We start from the raw sequence: 25,597 nt of genomic DNA, 5'->3' as shown, positions 1-25,597 counted from the left end.
TAGGATTATGTAGGCTACTATAAAAATTAAAAGAGAAAGTCAGTGAGATGCACCGTTTAATTTCCTTTCTGGCTCTTTCACTGTTTCTTTTCATTTTGTTTTTTCCCTTTTCCTTGCCAACAGAAAAATATTTCTTGAGTAACTCAGGCCTACTGTACAAGGTAACAATTCTCTCCTCCCTTTCCATCTTCTTCCTCTCCAGTTCCACTCCTGAAAGAGTAATCCTTAATAACAGTTTGGTGTGTATCCAAAAAAAACTTTTTTGTAGCATTGTTCTCCAGAGTGTTTGAAGGATTTCTTCTGTTAAAGTTTCTTTCGTCTTTAGCCAGAACTAGTCTTTGACCCACTTAGTCTACTGATAAGCAGGAAATAGCACATTTTTTCCACCTTGAAGCTAGAAAGGCAGGCCTAAAGTGAGTAGGAGCATTCTGAGAAATGGAAACTTAAAAAAGGCGGCAACCTTCTAGTTTCATTCTCAGAAATACCAAAACAGCCTTTTTCCTGTGCTTGTTTTTCTGCAGAGAGCTCAGATTTGAGAGCCATTTCTAGCCTTTGAGGGTTACCACTGTCTTCAGCCAAACTGCAGGGACTCCTAAGTGTATCAGAACTCCTGGAACTTTCTCATCTTTTCAGCATCTCAACCCTGTGGAATCTTTTAATTCTCAAGGTAAGTACAGATTGTCCAGAGAGATCTAAGCCATGCCTATTCAATGGAATGGAGAGTCTCTCAAAGAGACCTCATAACTCTAAGATGAAAATCCCCTCTGTGGCTGTAGACTCTTCCAGACATACCCACTTTAAGCAAGAGAGGACGAAGTAGACACTTTACGTCTACATTTTTAATAAATAAATGAAATAGACAATGAGAGGAGCTGGCCCTTAGACTGGACTCACCTTGTAGCTGAGGCCTGGGATGTAGGACTCCAGCCCAGAGAGTCCTACATCCTGGCTGGGCTGAGAAAGAGAGATGTAGAGGGTTCTCATAGTTCTGGGGAGCAAACCTTCAGATGAGACAAGGGAGGAGCCTTGGGAGGAAGGGATGCTTGTGAAGATTCTTTTTTTTTTTTTTTTGAGACAGGGTCTTGCTCTTTCACCCAGGCTGGTGTGCAGTGGTGCGATCGCAACTCACTGCAGCCTTGACCTTCCAGGGCTCAAAGGATCCTCCCGCTTCAGCCTTTGAAAGTGCTGGGACTACAGGCACTGAGCACGAGGTTGCCTGGCTAATTTTTTTTGTTTCTGTTGAGAGGAAGTCTTGCTAGATTGATCAGGCTGGTTTCAAACTCCTGACCTCAAGCAATCGTCCTACCGTGGCCTCCCAATGTGCTGGGATTACAGGCGTGAGCCACTGTACCCGGCTGTGCCTGTGAAGATTCTTTAGCAGTTAGCTGATTGCTTCATCGCTATGAAAAGGGGTTTCTTATTTTGATTTTTCTTTTTTTTTGAGACAGGATCTCACTCTGTCACCCAGGCTGGAGTGCGGTGATGCAATCGTGGCTCACTGCAGTCTCGACTTCCCCAGGCTCAAGTGATCTTCCCATCTCAGACCCTCTAGAGGAGCTGAGACTATAGACCATATACCACCACACCCAGCTAATTTTTTTGTGTTTTGTAGAGACTGGGTTTCCCTGCTCAGAGTGGTCTCAAACTCCTGGGCTCAAGCAATCTGCCGATCTTAGCCTCCCAAAGTGCTGGGATTACAGGCATGAGCCACTGAGCCCAACTGTGTTTTCTTGTTTCTCATAATATATACACTGTTTTGTTTTCAGAGAAATTCAAGCTGTATTGACTGGGAAACTATGATCTAGTTGGATTGAGATGTAATTTTTGAAAGTGCGTCACTGCATTGGGTTATGTTGTTTACCGACATTAATTAAAGTAGATACTTGTGAAAGCCCTAGGTGTTCTGTCTAGCTATGTTTTTACGTATGACTTTTGCTTGCCTGTGTTTGACAGAAATAGACCCATGTTTTTCTTGTTATCAAATGTGTTTCATAAAATAAATGCTGTCACAAATACCAGGGAGAATACTCTGGTTATTCTTACCAGAGTAATGAAAACTCTCTTGTCTTCCAAGAGGCTTAATAATTTGGGAGACCAGTTTGCGCAATGATTAAGAGTCTAGATTTTGCGCCAGGTGTGGTTGCTCATGCCTGTAATCCCAGCACTTTGGGAGGTCAAGGTGGGAGGATCGCTTGAGCCCAGAAGTTTGAGAACAGCCTGGGTAACATAGCAAGACCCCATCTCTACAAAACAAACAAACAGAAAAACTAGCCAGGGCCGGGTGCGGTGGCTCACGCCTGTAATCCCAGCACTTTGGGAGGCCCAGGAAGGTGGATCATTTGAGGTCAGGAGTTTAAGACCAGACTGGCCAACATGGTAAAACACTGTCTCTACTAAAAATACAAAAATTACCTGGGAGTAGTGGTGCGTGCCGGTCATTCCAGCTACTCAGGAGGCTGAGGTGGAAGGATCACTTGAACCCCGGAGGTGGAGGGTGCAGTGAGCCGAGATCCCGCCACTGCCTTGAAGCCTGGGCAGCAGACCGAGAATCTGTCTCAAAAAGAAAAATAAAAAAACTAGCCAGGCATGGTGGCATACACCTGTAGTCCCAGCTACTTGGGAGGCTGAGGTGGGAGGACTGCTTGAGTTCAGGAGGTGAAGGCTGCAGTGAGCTATGACTGCACCACTGCACTGCAGTCTGGATGACAGAGCTAGACCCTGTTGCTAAAAAAAAAAAAAGAAAAAAAAAAAAAAAAAGAAAAAAAAGAGAGAGAGAGAGACAGAGTCTAGGTTTTGATTAGAAGCACTAGCATTTAGAATCAAATACTCCTGGATTTGAGCCTCACCCATATGACTCTGAATATGTCCCCCAACCTCAGCTTCCTCATTGATAAAATAAAGGTAACAGTATTTGTTGTGAGGAATCAATGAGATTATGTATGTAAAGGTTTTGGTACAGTTCCTGGCTCAATAAATGTTAGCTCTTTCAGCTCATGAGGAGCACAAGCATCAATCTTCCTACTATGCCATTTGTTTTGAATCTGGACTTGATTGATTTGATCTTCTTATATCAGAACTCTTGATCCCAGGCCTTGGTAGAGATTTCTGCTTCTGGCTGCTTAAGCTTTGACATATATCCAGGTTCTCTCTCCACATTTGGATCCTTTCTCCCTTTCAGTGTTTGGCTAAGCTATGGTTTTTAATCTGGGGTGAGAAGCAGTATCTCATAAACAGCTCCCACCAGTGACTAGGCCCATTCTGGTTCTTATCCATTGGATTGAGATGGAAGAGGAGCAATTAAAATAATAGACACGAATTTCCATCAATCGCCAGGCCCCTCAGCTTACTTCTAAATCTCTCTCAACTCTGCTGGCTTAATTCTAAATCTCTTTCAACTCTGCCTGCTTCTCCATTGTCACCACCTTAGTCTACATCACCATCTGTTCTCATTTGGGCTGCTGAAACCATATCCTGAAAAGTCTTTTCCATGACTGCTCTAGCCTGCTTCAGCTAGAAAGAACTTTAAAAAATGTTTGTCTGATGCCATGTCTTCCTGCTTAACATCCTCCAGTGGCTTCCCATTACTTTTTTTTTTTTTTTTTGAGATGGAGGCTTGCTCTGTTGCCAGGCTGGAGTGCAGTGGGACGATCTCAGCTTACTGCAACATCTGCTTCCCGGGTTCAAGCGATTCTCCTGCCTCAGCCTCCCGAGTAGCTGGGACTACAGGTGTGTGCCACCATGCCTGGCTAATTTTTTGTATTTTTAGTAGAGACTGGGTTTCACTGTGTTAGCCAGGATGGTCTCCATCTCCTGACCTCGTGATCTGCCCACCTCGGCCTCCCAAAGTGCTGGGATTACAGGTGTGAGCCACTGTGCCCAGCCTTTTCTTTTGAGACAGAGTCTCCTTCTGTTGCCCAGGCTGGAGTGCAGTGGCGTGATTTCGACTTCCTGCAACCTCTACCTCCCAGGTTCAAGCGATTCTCATTCCTCAGCCTCCCGAGTAGCTGGGACTATAAGCGCAGCCCGACTAATTTTTTAATTTTTAGTAGAGATGGGGTTTCACTATGTTGACCAGGCTGGTCTCAAACTCCTGACCTCAGATGATCTGCCTGCCTCGGCCTCCCAAAGTGCTGGGGTTACAGGCGTGAGCTACGATGTCTGGCTGGCTTCTCATTACTCTTAGGGTAAAGTCAGGAATCCTTAAAGTGGTTTACCGAACAATGCACAGTTGGACACCTGAGCATCGTTCCAACCTCATCTCCTGCTTCTATCCCTCCAGCTCTGTGCTGTCAGTCTTTTGAACTTGACATAATCCTTCTTACTTCTGTCTAGAAAATTATTCCCACCCTTCTTCACCAAATTAACTCTTCATATCATTTGCATTCTTCAGATCCTAATTCAAATGTTACTTTTTCTGGAAATCCTTCTCTGGACCCATTTCCCCTCCAACTGCCAGGTGAGGGCAGTGTTTCCACTCTAAGCTCCCCTGACATTCTAAACTTTTGTCCATAAGAGTCACTTGTTTACTGTCTACCTCCTCAAGAAGAGGGACCACGTTTGTTTTGTTCACCAATGTCTTTTCCAGATTTAGCACAGTGGTAGGCAAATAATAGATATCCAATAAATATTTGTTGAGTAAATAATTTATGACTATTATTTATATTTAAGTATGAATTGAGAGCAATTTCAATTTTAACAATTGAGACGTGCCCAGTTCATTAATATGCATCTTTTAAAAATAGTTTCTACATGCAACATTGTATTAAGCATCTTCTTGATGAATTGTAATATAGCCTTTGAAACCTATAACTAAAAGCGTTATAACTTGGAAGGGTTGTAGTGGTGTTATGTGATAAAAGTAGAATATAAAATTCTGTTTATTTGATGCTTACAAATTGTGAAAGAATGTAACATTATTAAGATGATAAGAGATAAGGGAGATAAGGGTGAAAAGGTTATTGATCGTCATAATATTGTTTATACAATATATAAAACTGAATTTTGTAGTCTGCCATTTTTTCTGTCAAACAATATATATTTAACAATGTGATAATCATATGATTTTGAAGTTTTTTTTGTTTTTGTTTTTTGGGTTGTTTTTGTTTTTGAGATAGGGTCTCACTCTGTCACCCAGGCTGGAGTGAAGTGGCATGATTTTGGCTCACTGCAACCTCTACCTCCCGGATTCTAGCGATTCTCCTGCCTCAGCCTCCCGAGTAGCTGGGATTCTAGGCACCTGCCATCATGTCTGGCTAATTTTTGTATTTTCAGTAGGGGTGAGGATTTCAAGACCAGCCTGTGTTAGCCAGGCTGGTCTTGAACTCCTGGGCTCAAGTGATATGCCTGCCTTGGCCTCCCAAAGTGTGAGGATTGTAGGTAAGAGTCATGGTGCCTGGCCTGATTTTGAAGTTTTAAAAAAAGTTTTCCCATAATCCCAATGGAGCCAGGTACTTTATAAATTTTTTCTTGATAACGTCCCTGATGCTTTTTATTCTGTTATTGATTTATCTGCATTATCAATTTTTTATCAAACAAATTTTGCTTTTGTGCCATTTTTTTTTTTTTGAAATGGAGTCTCACCCCCTTTTGTGCAGGCTGGAGTACAGTGGTGCCATCTTGGCTCACCGCAACCTCCACCTCCTGGGTTCAAGCGATTCTCCTTCCTCAACCTCCCAAATAGCTGGGATTACAGGCACGCACCACCATGCCCAGCTAATTTTTGTATTTTTAGTAGAGTCGGGGTTTCACTATGTTGATCCACCTGCCGCAGCCTCCCAAAGTGTTAGGATTACAGGCGTGAGCCATCGTGCCTGGCCTGTGCCTATTTTTAAAAACCATTCGTTTATGTTTTCAAATTTCTTTTTTTTCTTTTTTTTTTTTGAGACGGAGTCTCGCTCTGTCACCCGGGCTGGAGTGCTGTGGCCGGATCTCAGCTCACTGCAAGCTCCCGGGTTCACACCATTCTCCTGCCTCAGCCTCCCGGGTAGCTGGGACTACAGGCGCCGCTACCTCGCCTGGCTAGTTTTTTTTTGTAGTTTTTAGTAGAGACGGGGTTTCACCGTGTTAGCCAGGATGGTCTCCATCTCCTGACCTCGTGATCCGCCCGTCTCGGCCTCCCGAAGTGCTGGGATTACAGGCTTGAGCCACCGCGCCCGGCCTCAAATTTCTTAATACATATTTTGATGGAAACAAATCTTTCTCAGGTATTATTTTAGAGGAAGAAATCTACTAGAGTTTTCTGTGTATTTATTGTTTTCTTTAGGTCTTAAAGGGAGAAGAAAAGATGAGCAGTTACTGAGGTTTCTATTTCATACAAAATAATTCAGACTTTTCTATTTCTATTTCTATTATTTTCTATTTCATACAAAATAATTTTAGATATAGAAGAGAGTTGCCAGACTGGGCCCGGTGGCTCACACCTATAATCCTAGCACTTTGGGAGGCCGAGGTGGGTGGATCACCTGAGGTCAGGATTTCACGACGATCCTGGCCAACATGATGAAACCCCGTCTCTACTAAAAATAAATAAATAAATAAATAAATAAATAAATAAATAAATAAATAAATAAATATTAGCCAGGCACGGTAGTGAGCACCTGTAATTCCAGCTACTTGGGAGGCTAAAGCAGGAGACTCACTCGAACCTGGGAGATGGAGGTTGCAGTGAACCGAGATCGCGCCACTGCACTCCAGCCTGGGCAACAAGAGCGAAACTCCATCTCAAAAATAAATAAATAAATAAATAAATAAATAAATAAATAAATAAAATAAAAGAAGAGAGCTGCCAATATGAAAATTTTATCCAAGGAAACCAATGGCATGCTATACTTGAAAGAATACGTCCATAGGAATAAACATTAAAACTTTAAAGCTTATATGTCACAAATGGCACTTTGCATAAATAATCTGACAAGGTTGTTTTAATGGTCATAAAATATAGACAAAGACAGTTGTAAGTTTTATTACAAGGAGCATATCAGACATATGAGTAAGATTGTGAAAGATTTCACCTTCTACATAATTTCCTGCTCAGAAATCTATTTCCTTTTCACACCTGCGTCAACCACCATTTTATTTGTTCATTTTTTAAAAATAATAAAGATGCTAGTGAAAAAATGAAGACATTAGTGAGTTGTCTAAAAAGATGGAAAACCAGACAAAAAAGCAAAACAAGGAAAAACAAAACTTTTAATCTTATTAATCAAATAAATTGCTTTCTGATTTTTCAATTTCCTCCTGCCCTTACACTTATTATTCCCTTTGTGTTCCTCTGTGATCTAGTTCTTTTTCTAAGTTCTGTAAATGTTGATACAATTCACTCTACTTTTATCTTTCTCTTTAACCAATATAGGCATTTGGGGCTATGGATTTTTCTCCACATATATTTAAGCCATGTCATGGCAATTTGATGTGACCTAAACCATTTGTCCCCAGCAGGCAAATTCTTTGTATCTCTCACAGCACTGTGTTTAGTGTGAGCTTTCATTGAATGTTTCCTGCACGACTGAATCAAATAATGAAATGTTTTCATGGCATGCACGAATGCATAGTCAAGCAAAAGAGAAAGTGACTGTGCAGGTTGTCCGAGAGTCTTAAGAGCCCCCTTCTCACCACAGCACGGCTAAGTTTTATTGATTTGCACAACCACTCTCAAATACAAGTTCTTTGAAATACAAAAGACTAAGAATCATTGATCTTCCTTTTACTTCATTTGTCAGATTTACCACCTCCCTTGACCATCTTCATTTCCCCCACTATCCACCTAAGAATGTATAGTCCAAAAGTTTAACTTCTCTCTTCTATTTTCCTTCTTTCTCTTTCCTTCCTTCCTTCCTTCCTTCCTTCCTTCCTTCCTTCCTTCCTTCCTTCCTTCCTTCCTTCCTTCCTTCCTTCCTTCTTCTTTCTTTCTTTCTTTCTTTCTTTCTTTCTTTCTTTCTTTCTTTCTTTCTTTCTTTCTTTTCTTTCTTTTTCTTTCCTTTTCTTCTCTCTCTCTCTCTCCCTCCCCACCCCTCTCCTCCCTCCCTCCCTCCCTTCCTTCTTTCTTTTTTTTGAAAAAGAGCGGGAGTCTCGCTCTGTCCCCACGCTGGAGTGCAGTGGCGCAATCTCGGCTCACTGCAACCTCCACCTCCTGGGTTCAAGTGATTCTCCTGCCTTAGCCTCCCGAGTAGCTGGGACCTACAGGAGCTTGCCACCATGCCCGGCTAATTTTTCGTATTTTTAGTAGAGACAGTGTTTCACCATGTGGGCCAGAATAGTCTTGATCTCTTGACCTCGTGATCCACCTGCCTTGGCCTCCCAAAGAGTTTAACTACTTTCTTACCAATATTCTCAATGCCTATGTCCCACTCCCCTTCAAATTTTTTTGGAGGTAAAGGTTTTTTAAAAAATTTTAAATAACATTAATATTTATTGCTTTATTTGAATATTGTATTGAAAGCCCAAGCATTCAGTTTATACACAGAAATTATACAATTATATACCACTTCACAAAGGCAGTGAACACATTACATTCTACAAAATCTACTTTACAGAAATTTTAAAACTCTAAATATCAAAAGGTACAGCTGAAGAAACAGGTATAAATTTGGCAGCCAGTAATTTTGACAGGGAAGTTGCAGCTTCCATGACTTTAAATATGTAAATTTGAAAATATTGAATTTAGAGTAATCATTGTCCTTTGTGTTGATCTGAAAAATATAACACTAGCTGTCAAAGAAGCATGTTCAAAAATATTTAATTCACTTCAAAATGTCATACAAATTATGGTGGTTTCTATGCACCCCTAAAGCTTCAGTCATTTAGTTCAGGTACATACTAAAGTAATATGTTAATTCTTCCAGTACAGTGGTGTTTCATACCATTGACATTTGCATACACTAGAACAATTTAGAAAGACATGTGTAATATTCACAATGTTCAGAAAGCAAGCAAAATTTTGATCAAGGAACCTGCTTGGTTCTTCTGACACGGACTCATATCAGCTTCATAAACATTCATTCTACAAAATAGTAAGCTAACATTTGAACACAATTTCCAAGATAAAGCATATTTTCTCATAAATAATGAAGTCTTTTTCTCAGGCACCTCAGAAGTATACAAAAGAATTTGAGTTTGAACAGCTTTCTTGGAATGTGTTTAACACATTCCGTTCAACAGACTCAAGATTTCCAGGGTTTTACAAGGGCCAGATTTGTTTTTTTTTTTTTTTTTTTGAGACAGAGTCTTGCTCTGTCACCCAGGCTGAAGTGCAGTGGCACCATCTTGGCTCACTGCAAACTCCATCTCCTGAGTTCACGCCATTCTCCTGCCTCAGCCTCCCGAGTAGCTGGGACTACAGGGGCCTGCCACCACGCCCAGCTAATTTTTTTAATTTTTCGTAGAGACGGGGTTTCACTGTGTTAGCCAGGATGGTCTCGATCTCCTGACCTCATGATCAGCCCGCTTTGGCCTCCCAAAGTGCTGGGATTACAGCATAAGGACCAGATTTTATTTCAGTTACTCAGAAGAGAAAGAAAATGTCTCCTGAAAGAGGTGAACTCAGTCATTACCAATAGAAAAAGTATCCACTGTTTTCATCTCTTATAGAAACAGAAAAATATAACATTCCCCCCTTAGATTAATTATATATATATATAATGTATGTATATATGACTTAAAGTTCCATTGTATGTAGCCAAACAATAAAATCTGGAAACCAGCATGAAACCCTATAATTCACATGTTAAAATGTTGAAACTATGACCAAAATATGAAAACTGCTAGAGCTATCAGAAAGAGACAAAAAGCTTCTTGCATATGTATAAACTAAATGTGATAATCTCAAAAAGTTTCAAAATTATAATTACCTCCAGTTTCAAAACTTAATCCTAAATTAAAAAATCTATACACAACCACCACTGATTTGCCCAGGACAAGGCAAGAAAAAGAAAAGAAGAAAGGCAAGAAAGGGGGAAAAAAAAAAAGAAAGAAAGAAAGAAAGAAAGAAAGAAAGAAAGAAAGAAAGAAAGAAAGTCAGTGGTAAGGTAAGCAGAACCCAGAGGAGCTGATGTTCACAGTTCTTACATGTACAACTCTTTCAGGAATTATCCATAAAGTACTTTATTTTACAACCTGCTTCTTTTGTAAAACTAAAGGTCCACTTTATTACATAAAAGTGTTATACAGTGTTAAAAGCAGAACTGTATGTAAAATACTGCATCTAAATGTTTCTAAATAGTCTTGTTCCATTGGTTCATCGGTAACTTCTGTGGCTTCATCATCATTTTCCATGGATGATTCTGAAAGAATCTCTCCAGTTTTACTGGGATTGGATCCTACTAATTCTTTTGTTTCACAGCAGTCAGAAGAACCACTACTTTCAAGGCCTTCGTTTTCACTACCTTCCGAATGTAGTAAATCTTTCTCAGCTTGAGACACATCAGATTCCTCCATTTGATTATTTTCCTCAGAAGTCTCTTCGTTCACAGTTAAGGCATCATCAGATTCTTTTTCTTGATTTTTTTCTTTCTGGGATCATTTCTCTTGATGACATAAAAGACTCTTCTTTCTCTTCATCCTCTTCTTCATCCTCTTCTGTACAGTGCTGCTGGGTACAAGGGCTTTCTTTGTCTTTATCCTGAGATGATGATGCTTCTGTTTCTTCTACCATAACTGAAGAAATTTCGCTGGAAGTCGTTTGACTGGCTGTTTCTCCGACTTCATCTTCTTTGTCAAACCTGAGTCTTTTTACCTCATGCCCCTCAGCTTCCACAGCATATTCATCTGGATGTTTATTTTTCAAAGGGCTCACTGAGGAAACTTCTGATTCAGATGTCAAAGAGTCACTGTGATTTTTCTCCTCATTTTGCTGCAAATGTGCCTCTTTGAGTCTGTGCTCTCAGGCAAGCCATTTCTTGTCATGGGGGCTGACAAAGAAATCTTTGATCGATTAAGTGGCCTGGGTGTCCCAGGCCCATTTATATTAGACCTCTCAGTATAGCTTGGTGAATTTCCAGGAAACATAACACCATTCATTCGATTTAAACTATTGGAATTGTTTTTCTCTGAAGAAGGATAAACACAGCTAATAACCATCACATTCTTTTCTACTCCTCGAAGAAATTTGTCTGTTCCTGTATAGTTTCTCCTTGGATCTGTTAACAATTCACATAGTCGCTGAACAGTAAAAGGGATACCATTAAATCCAGCGACAATTTTCAGTATTCTTTCCTTCATTTTGTCAAAGGCAATATATCGGACATTAGGGTTGGGAGGACCTCTTGGCTCAGGAGTTGAAATTCTGAAATCATCCATCACTTTCTCCAGTTTGAAAATAAAATAGCCTTTAAATTGGGACCTCTAAATCATTGTTTTTCCAGTCTTGGCTACGTGACAAAGAAACTGATCCAGGACAGGACAAACTTCCTTTCCCTGCCTCTTCTCAAAATCTCTCAGCGCCTCCTGGAGCCTCTCTACGTCCATGGCTTCCGGCGTCCCTCACAATCTCCGCCTCCCTCCGCGGGTCTCTCAGGACCGGAACCCCTCCCCCGACACCCCCGAAGCCCTCCCCCTCTCTCGCACACACTACGGCACGCAGGTGATGGGGGAGGGGGCGGGGGGAACGAAGGGAGCCCAGTATCTATTGGAATTAAAAAATACATTTACCCTTTAGGACTTACATATAATTTTATACACACACACACACACACACACACACACACACACACACACGCACACATATGCCTGCATACATACCAAATATACAAGGTTATTCATAACAGCAAAAGATTGGGGGAAAAATCCCAAGTGTCCATCAATAGGGACTATTTGAATATAATACGTCCATAAAATAGCATGTTAGATGTTAAAAAAGAAAAGAAGAAGAAGAAGGAAGTTCTTTGTGTATTGATATGGAAAGGTGTCCAACGTATATTGCTAAGTTATTCTCATGTCACATAATTGTTCTTTGTTTGCCTGTGGCAAGCAGAAGATTTGTGTAATGGAGGGAGCCTCATACTAATCTGTAAGTGATGCAAGAATTCTCCTTCAGGACAGGTAGCTCTAAGGGTCTCTCAGTCCAAGACAGCTGAAAATTCACTGTCGAAAAAGTAGGTACTTACTGTATAAGAAAGGAAAAAAATGTTTGTTTGTATTTGAGTAAAGAAATTTTGGAAGCATAGGCAAGAAACTTTAAAAAAGCATCTGTAGTAAGCGAGAAGGGTGAGACTAGGAAGGCAGGAAATGGGAAGATGGGAGTAGGAGTGCTTTGGTATTTGGCATGGAATATGTTCTAAAATTATTATTATTATTATTATATGAGACAGAATTTCGCTTTTGTCTCCCAGGTTGGAATGCAATGGCGCAATCTTGCACCAAAATTACAGGCCAAAGTACCTGTAATTCCTGCACTTTGGGACGCCAAGGTGGGCAGATCACTTGAGGTCAGGAGTTTGAGATCAGCCTGGCCAACATGGTGAAACCCTGTCTCTATTAAAAATACAAAAATTAGCCAGGCATGGTGGCACATGCCTGTAATCCCAGCTATCCAGGTAACTGAGACACAAGAATTGTTTGAACCCAGGAGGCAGAAGTTGCAGTGAGCCAAGATCGCATTACTGCACTCCAGCCTGGGTGACAGAGTTCAAAAGAAAAGAATAGAGATGTTCTTAGTGCACTAATTGTTAGAATTGATTGACAATAATTTGGCTTCAGATTCAACGTTGTCAGTGCTTCTCTTGGAAGAAAGGTAATGACTGTCTCAAACAAATTTTGTCTATAACTGGGGTTATTGGTACTGAAGAAAGTCGGGGCCTGGGGTGGTAGGTCTGAATCAAGTAGCCCCAAAGACCTTCCTCTTTTTTTTTTTTTTTTTTTTTGAGACAGAGTCTTACTCTGTCGCCCAGGCAGTGGTGCAGTCTTGGCTCACTGCAACCTCCACATCCCGGGCTCAAGTGATTCTCCTGCCTCAGCCTCCCGAGTAGCTGGGATTACAGGTGTTTGCCACTATGCCCAACTACTTTTTTGTACTTTTAGTACAGATGAGGTTTCACCATGTTGCCCAGGCTGGTCTTGAACTCCTGAATTCAGGTGATCCTCCCACATTGGTCTCCCAAAATACTGGGATTACAGGGGTGAGCCACCGTGCCCAGCCCCAGATACCTTCCTCTTAATGTCCTAAACCCTCAGGAGCCCTCACCTGATATTACATAGTTTGAGAAAAACTGCTCTGGCCCTCTCACTGATGTTTTTAAAGATTCTCTAGCTTCATAGTGAAATTAGTACTTGGAATGGACACAATGCTCTGTGGGAGTCCCAAGGATGCAAGGACAAATATGGGAGTTCTGGGATGGACAAGAGGAGTTTATCAGGTGAAAAAGCTAGAGGAAGGCATTAGAGTCTCAGAGCACACCTACGCAAAGGTACAGAGTCCCTAGATCACATGGGGAGCGGTGACTACTTTGGTGCATGTGGAGTGGAAGCATTTGTTAAGTACTTAGTCTAATCTCTGTCAGTTACTAAGTGTTATGTGGAATATTAAAGAAATGAAAGAGACAGTTCTTGCCTTTATGTGATTTCCTCAGGAAGCGTGTTCCATTATAAAAGTAAAGAAAAAAGAAGACCTATTCAATTACTAGGTAAAGGGACATCGAATGTCGTGATTTTCTCCCTTTGTCAGGTAGGGGTAGTCTGTGGCTTGCAGGGCAGGGCAGGGCAGTAGAGTGTAAGCAATAGAAGATCTGATGTCTGAGAGACTTGGGTGCAGACACAGGCTCTGCCATTTCCTAGTGGTGTGACACTGGACATTGGGCAAGTCATGGTGCCCGGTCTGGCCTCTAACTCCTGGGTTCAAGCGAGCTTTGCACCTCAGCCTCCTAAGTAGCTGGAATTACAGACATGCTACCTCACCCAGCTTTCACTTGACATATTTGAGTCCCTGTTTTCTCACATGAAAATGGGAATAGGTATATCTGCCTTGGAGAATTTGGGAAGACTGGAGATATATGTAAACTTCCTGGGACAATCAATAAATAATGGATTTTCTTATTTTACACTCCTTTGGTTTCTAAAGGTGTTTTATTTTATTGTATTGTATTTATTTTTTTGAGATGGAATCTCACTCTGTTGCCCAGGCTGGAGTGCAGTAGCGTGATCTCAGATCACTGCAACCTCTGCCTCCCAGGTTCAAGAGATTCTCCTGCCTCAGCTTCCCAAGTAGCTGGGATTACAAGCGCCTGCCACCACACCTGACTAATTTTTGTATTTGTTAGTAGAGATGGGGTTTTGCCATGTTGGCCAAGCTGGTCTTGAACTCCTGACTTCTGGTGATCCACCCGCCTCTGCCTGCCAGAGTGTGGGGATTACAGGCATGAGCCACCCCACCCGGCATCTAAAGCCATTTTGAATATGTCCTCAAATTATCTTATTTTATCCATCTGTGTGTTTCTCCCAACCTTTTTTTTTTTAATGATGGTGATGGTGAAGGGAGAGGGGGTAAAGTTTACGGGAATAAAGCAAGGGAAGTGAATGAAGTTGGGAGATTGGTGGGGGATGGGAAAGGAGGAACAAACTGATAGTCAAAGGGACCCTGTAGGCAGGAAGACATTAGGTCAGGACAAGAGATACACGACAACAGCTTCCAGGCTCACTGGACACTAGAAGGACTCAAAACATCACATAAAAGGCAAAGCAGTCACCTGGGAGGCTAGCCAGGGGACCAAAAGACATGACAGATGATGTCTATGTATGAGGTTATAAAGTTAGTAGGAAGAGTATAGGTTTCTCTTTCGGTATGGGTTTGAGTGACTTTGAGAAAGTTAATGTTTCTGAGCTTCCATCTCTTCAACTTTTTTTCTTTTCTAATCTATTTTATTTTTTATTTACTATTATTATTTATATTATTTCAATAGTTTTGGGGGAACAGGTGGTATTTTGTTATGCGGACAAGTTCTTTTTTTTATTATACTTTAAGTTCAGGGGTTCATGTGCAGAACGTGCAGGTTTGTTAGTTCTGGGATACATGTGCAGAACGTGCAGGTTTGTTTCATAGGTATACATGTGCCATGGTGGTTTGCTGCACCCATCAACCCGTCACCTACATTAGGTATTTCTCCTAATGCTGTCCCTCCCCTAGCCTCCCACCGCCTGACAGACCCTAGTGTGTGATGTTCCCCTCCCTGTGTCCATGTGTTCTCATTGTTCAGCTCCCACTTATAAGAGAGAACATGCGGTGTTTGGTTTTCCGTTCTTATGTTAGTTTGCTGAGAATGGTGGTTTCCAGCTTCATCCATGTCCCTGCAAAGTGATGAACTCATCCTTTTCAGTGACTGCATGGTATTCCATGGTGTATACGTGCCACATTTTCTTTATCTAGTCTGTCATTGATGGACATTTAGGTTGATTCCAAGTCTTTGTTATTGTGAATAGTGATGAAATAAACATATGTGTGTATGTGTCTTTATAGTAGAATAATTTATAATCCTTTGGGTATATACCCAGTAATGGGATTGCTGGGTCAAACGATATTTCTAATTCCACATCCTTGAGGAATTGCCACACTGTCTTCCACAATCGTTGAACTAATTTACACTCCCACCAACAGTGTAAAAGCGTTCCTATTTCTCCACATCCTCTCCAGCATCTGTTGTTTCCTGACTTTTTAATGATTGCCATTCTAAATGACATGAGAGGGTATCTCATTGAGGTTTTGATTTGCATTTCTCTAATGACCAGTGATGATGAGCTTTTTTTTTCATATGCTTGTTGGGTGCATAAATGTCTTCTTTTGAGAAGTGTCTGTTCATATCCTTTGCCCACTTTTTGATGTTTTTTTTTTTTTTTCTTCTGAATTTAAGTTCCTTGCAGATTCTGGATATTAGCCCTTTGTCAGATGGATAGATTGCAAAAATTTTCTCCTGTTCTGTAGGTTGCCTGTTCACTCTGATGATAGTTTATTTTGCTGTGCAGAAGCTCTTTAGTTTAATTAGGTCCCATTTGTCTATTTTGGCTTTTGTTGCCATTGCTTTTTGTGTTTTAGTCATGAAGTCTTTGCTCATGCCTATGTCTTGAACGGTATTGCCAAGGTTTCTTTCTAGGATTTTTATGGTTTTAGGTCTTACATTTAAGTCTTTAATCCATCTTGAGTTAATTTTTGTATAAAACATAAGGAAGGGGTCCACTTTCAGTTTTCTGCATGTGGCTAGCCAGTTTTCCCAACACCATTTATTGAATAGGGAATCCTTTCCCTATCGCTTGTTTTTGTTAGGTTTGTCAAAGATTAGGTGGTTGTGGATGTGTGGTGTTATTTCTGAGGCTTCTGTTCTGTTCCATTGGTCTACATATCTGTTTTGGTACCAGTACTGTGCTGTTTTGGTTATTGTAGCCTTGTAATATAGTTTGAAGTCACGTAGCGTTATGCCTCCAGCTTTGTTCTTTTTGCTTAGGATTGTCTTGGCTATGCAGGCTCTTTTTTGGTTCCGTATGAAGTTTAAGGTAGTTTTTTCCAGTTCTGTGAAGAAAGTCACTGGTAGCTTGATGGGGATAGCATTGAATCTATAAATCACTTTGGGCAGTATGGCCATTTTCACAATATTGAGTCTTCCTATCCATGAGCATGGAATGTTTTTCCATTTATTTGTGTCCTCTCTTATTTCCTTGAGCAGTGGTTTGTAGTTCTCCTTAAAGAGGTCCTTCACATCTCTTTAAGTTGTATTCCTAGATATTTTATTCTGTTTGTAGCAATTGTGAATGGGAGTTCACTCATGATTTGGCTCTTTGTCTATTTTTGGTGCATAGGAATGTCTGTGATTTTAGCACATTGATTTTGTATCCTGAGACTTTGCTGAAGTTGCTTATCAGCTTAGGGAGATTTGTGGGCTGAGACGGTGGGGTTTTTTAAATATACAATCATGTCATCTACAAACACAGACAATTTGACTTCCTCTTTTCCTACTTGAATACCCTTTATTTCTTTCTCTTGCCTGATTTCCCTGGCCAGAACTTCCAATACTATGTTGAATAGGAGTGGTGAGAGAGGGCATCCTTGTCTTGTGCCGGTTTTCAAAGGGAATGATTCCAGCTTTTGCCCATTCAGTATGATATTGGCTGTGTGTTTGTCATAAACAACTCTTATTATTTTGAGATGCATTCCATTGATACCTAGTTTATTGAGAGTTTTTAGCATGAAGAGGTGTTGAATTTTGTCAAAGGCCTTTTCTGCATCTATTGAGGTAATCATGTGATTTTTGTCATTGGTTCTGTTTGTGTGATGGATTACATTTATTGATTTGTGTATGTTGAACCAGCCTTGCATCCCAGGGATGAAGCTGACTTGATTGTGGTGGATAAGCTTTTTGACGTGCTGCTGGATTCGGTTTGCCAGTATTTTATTGAGGATTTTTCGCATTGATGTTCATCAGGGATATTGGCCTGAAATTTTCTTTTTTTGTTGTGTCTCTACCTGGTTTTGGTATCAGAATGATGCCAGTCTCATAAAATGAGTTAGGGAGGATTCCCTCTTTTCCTATTGTTTAGAATAATTTCAGAAGGAATGATACCAGCTCTTCTTTGTACCTCTGGTAGAATTCGGCTGTGAATCCGTCTGGTCCTGGACTTTTTTTGGTTGGTAGGGTATTAATTACTGCCACAATTTCAGAACCTGTTATTGGTCTATTCAGGGATTCGACTTCTTCCTGGTTTAGACTTGGGAGGGTGTATGCGTCCAGGAATTTATCCATTTCTTGTAGATTTTCTAGTTTATTTGCATAGAGGTGTTTATAGTATTCTCTGATGGTAGTTTGTATTTCTGTGGGATTGGTGGTGATATCCCCTTTATGATTTTTTATTGTGTCTATTTGATTCTTCTCTCTTTTCTTCTTTATTAGTCTTGCTAGTGGTCTATCTATTTTGTTGATCTTTTCAAAAAACCAACTCCTGGATTCATTGATTTTTTGAAGGGGTTTTTGTGTCTCTATCTCCTTCAGTTCTGCTCTGATCTTAGTTATTTCTTGTCTTCCGCTAGCTTTTGAATTTGTTTGCTGTTCACGTCTCTAGGTCTTTTAATTGTGATGTTAGGGTGTCAATTTCAGATATTTCCTGCTTTCTCCTATGGGCATTTAGTGATATAAATTTCCCTCTACACACTGCTTTAAATGTGTTCCAGAGATTCTGGTGCATTGTGTCTTTGTTCTCATTGGTTATGAAGAACACCTTTATTTCTGCCTTCATTTTGTTATTTAGCCAGTAGTCATTCAGGAGCAGGTTGTTCAGTTTCCATGTACTTGTGCAGTTGTGAGTGAGTTTCTTAGTCCTGAGTTCTAATTTGATTGCACTGTGGTCTGAGAGATTTTTTGTTATGATTTCCATTATTTTGCATTTGCTGAGGAGTGTTTTACTTCTAATTATGTGGTCAATTTTAGAATAAGTGCCATGAGGTGCTGAGAAGAATGTATATTCTGTTGATTTGCGGTGGAGAGCTCTGTAGATGTCTATTAGGTCTGCTTGGTTCAGAGCTGAGTTGAAGTCCTGAATATCCTTGTTAATTTTCTGTCTCGTTGATCTGTCTAATATTGACTGTAGGGTGTTAAAGTCTCCGACTATTACTGTGTGAGAGTATAACTCTCTTTGTAGGTCTCTAAGAATTCGCTTTATGAATCTTTGTGCTCCTGTATTGGGTGCATATATATTTAGGATAGTCAGCTCATCTTGTTGAGTTGATCCCTTTACCATTATGTAATGCCCTTCTTTGTCTCTTTTGATCTTTGTTGGTTTAAAGTCTGTTTTATCAGACACTAGGATTGAAACACCTGCTTTTTTTTTTTTTCTTTCCATTTGCTTGGTAAATATTCCTCCATCTCTTTATTTTGAGCCTGTGTATCTTTGCACGTGAGTTGGGTCTCCTGAATACAGCACACTGATGGGTCTCAACTCTTTATCCAATTTGCCTGTCTGTGTCTTTTAATTAGGGCATTTAGCCCGTTTACATTTAAGGTTCATACTCTTATGTGTGAATTTGATCCTGTTACTATGATGCTAGCTGGTTATTTTGCCCATAGTTGATGGTTTCTTCATAGTGTTGATGGTCTTTACAATTTGGTAAGTTTTTGCGGTGGCTGGTACTGATTGTTCTTTTCCATGTTTAGTGCTTCCTTCAGGAGCTCTTGTAAGGCAGGCCCAGTGGTGACAAAATCTCTCAGCATTTTCTTGTCTATAAAGGATTGTATTTCTCTTTCACTTATGAAACTTAGTTTGGTTGGATATGAAATTCTGGGTTGAAAATTCTTTTCTTTAAGAATGTTGAATATTGGCCTCCACTCTCTTCAGGCTTGTAGGTTTTCTGCTGAGAGATTCGCTGTTAGTCTGATGGGCTTCCCTTTGTGGGTAACCCGATCTTTCTTTCTGGCTGCCCTTAACATTTTTTCCTTCATTTCAACCTTGGTGAATCTGATGATTATGTGTCTTGGGGTTGCTCTTTTCAAGGAGTATCTTTGTGGTGTTCTCTTTGAATGTTAACCTATCTTGCTAGGTTGGGGAAGTTCTCCTGAATAATATCCTGAAGAGCATTTTCCAGATTGGTTCTGTTCTCCTCATCACTTTCAGGTACAACAATCAAATGTAGGTTTGGTATTTTCACATAGTCCCATATTTCTTGGAGACTTTGTTCATTGCTTTTTATTCTTTTTTCTCTAACCTTGTCTTCTTGCTTTATTTCATTAAGTTGATCTTTAATCTTTGATATCCTTTCTTCCACTGGATCGATTCCGCTATTGATACTTGTGTATGCTTCACGAAGTTCTCGTGCTGTGTTTTTCAGCTCCGTCAGGTCATTTATGTTCTTCTCTAAACTGGCTGTTCTAATTAGCAATTTGTCTTACCTTTTTTTCAAGGTTCTTAGCTTCCTTGCGTTGGGTTAGAACATGCTCCTTTAACTCGGAGGAGTTTGTTATTACCCACCTTCTGAAGCCTATGTCTGTCAATTTGTCAAACTCATTCTCTGTCCAGTTTTCTTCCCTTGCTGGTGAGGAGTTGTGATCCTTTGGAGGAGAAGAGGCATTTTGGTTTTTGGAATTTTCAGCCTTTTTGCGCTGGTTTCTCCCCATCTTCGTGGATTTGTCTACCTTTTGTCTTTGATGTTGATGACTTTCGGATGGGGTCTCTGAGTGGATGTGCTGTTCCTTTCTGTTTGTTAGTTTTCCTTCTAACAGTCATGCCTCTCTGCTGCAGGTCTGCTGGATTTTGCTGAAGGTCCACTCCAGACCCTGTTGGCGTGGGTGTCACCAGTGGGGGCTGCCTGTTCTTTCCTTTGGAAACTTCATCCTAGAGGGGCACATGCCAGATGCCAGCCAGAGCTTTCCTGTATGAGGTTTTTGTTGGCCCCTACTGGGAGGTGTCTCCCAGTCAGGATACACAGGGGCCAGGGACCCACTTGAGGAGGCCATCTGACCCTTAGCAAGCTTGAACGCTGTGCTAGGAGATCCGCTGCTCTCTTCAGAGCTGTCAGGCAGGTACACTTAAGTCTTCTGACACTGCACCCACAGCCGCCTCTTCCCCCAGGTGCTCTGTCCCAGGGAGATGGGAGTTTTATTTATCTCCCCCAACTTCTTAACGTCTCTAAAATCTGGAATGTGTCTCATAATAGATACCATCTCCTACTCACTGTCATCCAGGTTGCAGGCATAATCAAGTTGTGTGAATGCCTGGTATGAATGAGAAAGCACCAGCAACAATGAACAATAAACAATTACCAATAAAATTTGAGTAATTTCATTTGAAATTACCACTTACAAATCTTGATTCTGGTTTGTATTCTAACACTGCCACAACAGGATAAAAACATTCTTGTTTTTCTCCCTCTGGACTCCATGATCATTGAAATAATTTTTTTTTTTCTCCAAAACAAAGTCTGGCTCTATCTCCTAGGCTGGAGTACAGTGGCATAATCTCAGCTCACTGCAACCTCTGCTTCCTGGGCTCAAGCAATCCTCCCACCTCAGCCTCCCGAGGAGCTGGGACTATAGGCATGCACCATTACGTCTAGCTCATTTTTGTATTTTTTCTAGAGACAGGGTTTCACCATGATGCCCAGGCTGGTCTTGAACTCCTGGGCTCAAGTGATCACCCATCTTGGCCTCTCAAAGTACTAGGATTACAAGAGTGAGTCACGGTACCAAGCCTAAAATAAGTTTATAACTCTGTAGCACAAGTATATTCTCATGTCATGTAATTGTTCCTTGTTTGACTGTGACAAAGAGAAGACCTTTTGTAATGGGGGGAGCCTCAGACTGATCTGTATATGATGCAAGAATGTTTAAGGAAAGATAACTTCAAGGGTCTCCCAGTCGAGGACTGCAGATAATTAACTGCCAATAAAAGCTTTTTACATGACTCCCTCTTCTCTGCAAATATCGTGCTAATGAGTACCTTCTTCCTGGGAAGGCTCCTGCTACCCCCATCAGTGGGGACTGTTCAGGGACATTTGGAGATTCATACACTTTGAGAGTAGGATGGGGAACAGGACTCATCTTTTTCAAGCAGCTGCAATGAGCCAGATGCTTTACGTTACTTCATTTATTCCTCTCCATAGGAAATGTGTTATTCTTAGTTTTGTTTTACAAATGAGAGAGCAAAGTCTCAGAGAGGTTAGGGAGTTTCCCAAGGTCAAAGTCATAATAAACACATGGGTTCAGATGAGGTTTACCAGATATTTCAAAGCTTCTTTTCCTTTACAATTGTAACATAATGTTTATAGAAGAATATTTGAAATATCTGCAATTAATAATCAAATATATTAATCAATTAATTACAACTAATTGTCATAATCTGTATGATTCTTCTCCTTCCCCTAATTTATCATTCTTTTCACATCTAGTGCCACCAGGACATTTGCGATGTACTCTGGAATCCCTCTGGAAGGAGCTGTCCTCACGGCATGAAGGATTAGAGGAGTTAATAAATAAGCAAACACAACCTTTCTCCTGGGAAATTGTGATCCTCTCTAGAAGCTGGGCTGTGGACCTGAATTTGCAGGAGAAGCCAGGAGTCATCTGTGATGCTCTGTTGATAGCACAGAACAGCCCTGGCAGGGCCAGGACTACTGCACTTGCACTGCTCTTACTTTGAAGCAGAACCTGGTGAACGTGGGGGACTACACCAGGAAGGTGTGTGTCAGGGCCAAAATCCTCTGCCTGAGTCCTGAGAGCAGCACAGAGGCCTTGGAGGCTGCAGTGTCTGTGATGGATTACCCCGCGTCCTATAGCCTTGCAGGCACCCAGCACATGGAAGCCCTGCTGCAGTCCCTCGTGATTGTCTTGCTTGGCTTCAGGTCTCTCTTGAGTGACCAGCTCGGCTGTGAGGTTTTAAATCTGCTCACAGCCCAGCAGTATGAGATATTCTCCAGAAGCCTCCGCAAGAACAGAGAATTGTTTGTCCACGGCTTACCTGGCTCAGGGAAGACCATCATGGCCATGAAGATCATGGAGAAGATCAGGAATGTGTTTCACTGTGAGGCAGAGAGAATTCTCTACGTTTGTGAAAGTCAGTCTCTGAGGAACTTCATCAGGTAAACAATTGGACCTTATGTCTCTAAGTATTATTTAATCTGGGTTTAATTTTCTCTGCTAAATAACCTTGTTCCTTGAAAATTAAGTGGTAAAATTATCTGTGACAACAAGCTGTGTTTAGGAGAGCAGCATGGGGTAATTTTTTCTACCTTTTTTAGCTAAAGAAAACCGACTCAGGTCATTTTTCATTTTCTTGAGACAGAGTCTTGCTCTGCCACCCAGGCTGGAGTACAGTGGCGCCATCACGACTCATTGCAGCCTCAACCTCCTGAGGTCAAGCATTCCTTCCACCTCAGGCTCCTGAGAAGCTAGGACCCAGTTGCATGCCATCATGCCTGGATAATTTAAAAATATTTTTGTGAAAACACTATGTAGCCCAGGCTGGAGTGATCATAGTTCAGCATGTATTCCTGAACTCCTGGGCTGAAGTGATCCTCCTGCCTCAGCCTCCCCAATTGCTGAGATTATAGGCATGAGCCACTGTGCCAGGCTCAATTGGGTTTGGATGGTGCCTGCCTACCTCTGCAATCTGGCTTTAGCTAGCTGGGACTTACTTCATTAAAGATCTGAAAATCCACCCAGCCATGGTAAAATAAAACAAAATGCTTTTAAAATTTAAGTTAACTTTTTATTTTAGAATATTCATAGACTTACAGAAAAGTTGCAAAGATAGTACAGAAAGTTCCTGCGTACCCCTCACTCAGTTCCCTCTTTCATTACTACATTACTGTGGTTCACTTGTCACAACCATAGTACAGTGCTGTGAACTAAACTCCACATTTTCTCTGGATTTCCCAGTTTTCTCCTACTGTGCTTTGTCTGTTCCAGGATCCCATCCAGGACACCATATGACATTTAGCAGTTATGTCTCCTTAGCTTCCTTGGATCTATGATAATTTTTCAGACTTTATTTTTGAAGACCTGGATAGCTTTGAGAAGCACTGTTCAGGCATTTTGTAGAATGTTCCTTTTGGGTTTGTCTGATGTTTTTCTCATAGTTAGCCTGGAGTTACAGGTTGTCAACTTAAAAATCACACAATTTATAAGTTTAGAAAGGAGATTTTATTTATTATAAAGTGTTACAACCTGCAGGCTGGCCATCCTGATTGGGGGGAAGCTTAGGCAGAAAGGCAGCACTTTGAGAGAAGGCAGGATGGAACAGGGATTTGTGCTGAATGGCTTGGGAAAGTATACATATTCATCAGGTTATAGGAGGAGCTATGAATACTCCTGAGAGGCGGTTGTGCATATGCATGGAGAGTAAACATGCTTATTGTGTGTATTGTCCCACGTTCACTTTTTAGTAGAGACAACTTTTTTGTTTTTTTGAGATGGAGTTTTGCTCTGTCACCTAGGCTGGAGTGCAGTGGTGTGATCTCAGCTCACTGCAACTGCTGCCTCTTGGGTTCAAGGAAATTCTCCTGCCTCAACCTCCCAAGTAGCTGGGACTACAGGTGTGTGTCACTATACCTGTCTAATTTTTGTGTTTTTAGTAGAGACGAGGTTTCGCCATGTTGGCCAGCCTGGTCTTGAACTCCTGACCTCAGGTGATCCACCCGTCTCGGCCTCCCAAAGTGTTGGGATTACAGGCGTGAGCCTCCGCGCCCAGCCAGTAGAGACTTAGCTTTTATATGTATTACAATTAGACCCTATATGTTTTGACTTTTATATCTATTACAATTAGACCCTATACATCAAAAGTCTTTTCAGGACAAGAAGGCACTCAAGTGCTGAGACTCGAAACCAGCCAGAACCTGTCCATGGTTGGTGGTCTTGTTATTAGGAGAAAGTTACTAAAATCAGTCTCTTGTCCAGTCAAAGTTGTAGTTATGGCTGGTGGAGCAGGCGGTCAGTTGGTTCATGTCTGGCAGTGGATGAGCTGCAGTTGTTTTAATATTGCTTATCTCCAGGCCAGTGCTTGTTTAGCTGATAGAAGAAAAGAAAAAGCTTGTGGCCATTAGAACATAGTTTATTCTTTAACTGTAGGGATGTGTGACTTAACTTGGTCCTATTTATAACTTGGTATCTTATTGCCACAAAGAGACTGTTTCATCAGTCTTATGATGTTTATTTTAACCTGAGTGCTGGTCAGTTGTTGTGTCTAAACTGCAAAAGAGAGCGGTTATAATGAGGTGCAGCTGACCGGCCATCCCATCATGCTTGCAAATTCAGCTTTTAAGGTTTTTCTGGGGTTCCCTTGGCCAAGAGGGGGTCTGTTCAGTGGTTGGGGGGCTTAGGATTTTATTTTTCATACTCAAGGTTTTCAAGAGGAGAACCACAGGAGTGAACTGTAATTGTCATCATATCATATCAAGCGTGTATGCGATCAACATGTCTTATCATGTTGATATTAACCTTGACCACATGAGTCAGGAAGTGTTTGCCAGGTTAATCCACTGTAGTTACTTTCCTTCCCTCAAATGTCATAAGTGCAGTTCACGCTCAAAGGGTGGGGACTGAAGTGCCACTTCCTTCATGTGGGGAGAGAGGATGAAGCTATTATACATACGTTATTTGGAATTCTTCTGTATAGGAGACCATTTACTCATTCATTCAATCCTTTACTCGTATGAATGAACTTATAGGTACTTATTTAATATTTTGTGTTATATTTGAATACTACATTGTTTATTTAGTTGCTCAAATTGTTCTAGTATGAGCCATTGGAAGTTCTTTCTTTTTTTATTTATTTTATTTTGCTTTAAGTTCTGGGATACATGTGCAGAACATGCAGGTTTGTTACATAGATATGCCATGGTGGTTTGCTGCACCAATCAACCTGTCATCTAGGTTTTAAGCCCTGCATGCGTTAAGTATTTGTCCTAATGCTCTCCCTCTCCTTGCCCCCCTACCCTCTGACAGGCCCCAGTGTGTGATGTTCCCCTTTGTGTGTCCGTGTGTTCTCATTGTTCAACTCCCATTCATGAGTGAGAACATGTGGTGTTTGGTTTTCTGTTCCTGTGTTAGTTTGCTGAGAATGATGGCTTCCAGCTTCATCCACGTCTTTGCAAAGGACGTGAACTCATTCTTTTGTACGGTTGCATAGTGTGTATGTGCCACATTTT

The 25,597-nt window shown here is 41.1% G+C and overlaps 1 protein-coding gene and 1 pseudogene across 5 annotated transcripts in view; one reads left to right on the top strand and one right to left on the bottom strand.

Annotated features, from left to right (window-relative positions):
- The first annotated feature begins 380 nt into the window (after positions 1-380).
- SLFN13 (schlafen family member 13) overlaps positions 381-25,597 on the top strand; it is a 91,507-nt gene continuing 66,290 nt past the window's right edge. For 3 of the 4 annotated variants that reach the window (XM_030922950.1, XM_030922952.1, XM_030922951.1), the window contains exons 1-2: positions 381-667; positions 21,842-22,531. In XM_030922950.1, coding sequence (XP_030778810.1) covers positions 22,206-22,531 — 326 coding nt within the window. In that variant the 5' untranslated portion in view covers positions 381-667; positions 21,842-22,205. Of the gene's footprint in view, positions 668-21,841; positions 22,532-25,597 lie in introns of those variants that run through there. The other variant, XM_030922953.1, reaches the window with a different exon arrangement.
- LOC104679597 lies at positions 9,966-11,475 on the bottom strand (annotated as a pseudogene). Its single transcript, XR_004054946.1, has one exon. The product of XR_004054946.1 is annotated as a serine/threonine-protein phosphatase 4 regulatory subunit 2 pseudogene (transcript).

This window comes from Rhinopithecus roxellana, chromosome 19, assembly GCF_007565055.1.
Source record: "Rhinopithecus roxellana isolate Shanxi Qingling chromosome 19, ASM756505v1, whole genome shotgun sequence".
NCBI lineage: Eukaryota > Metazoa > Chordata > Mammalia > Primates > Cercopithecidae > Rhinopithecus > Rhinopithecus roxellana.
This window is presented reverse-complemented; position numbering and strand designations above follow the sequence as displayed.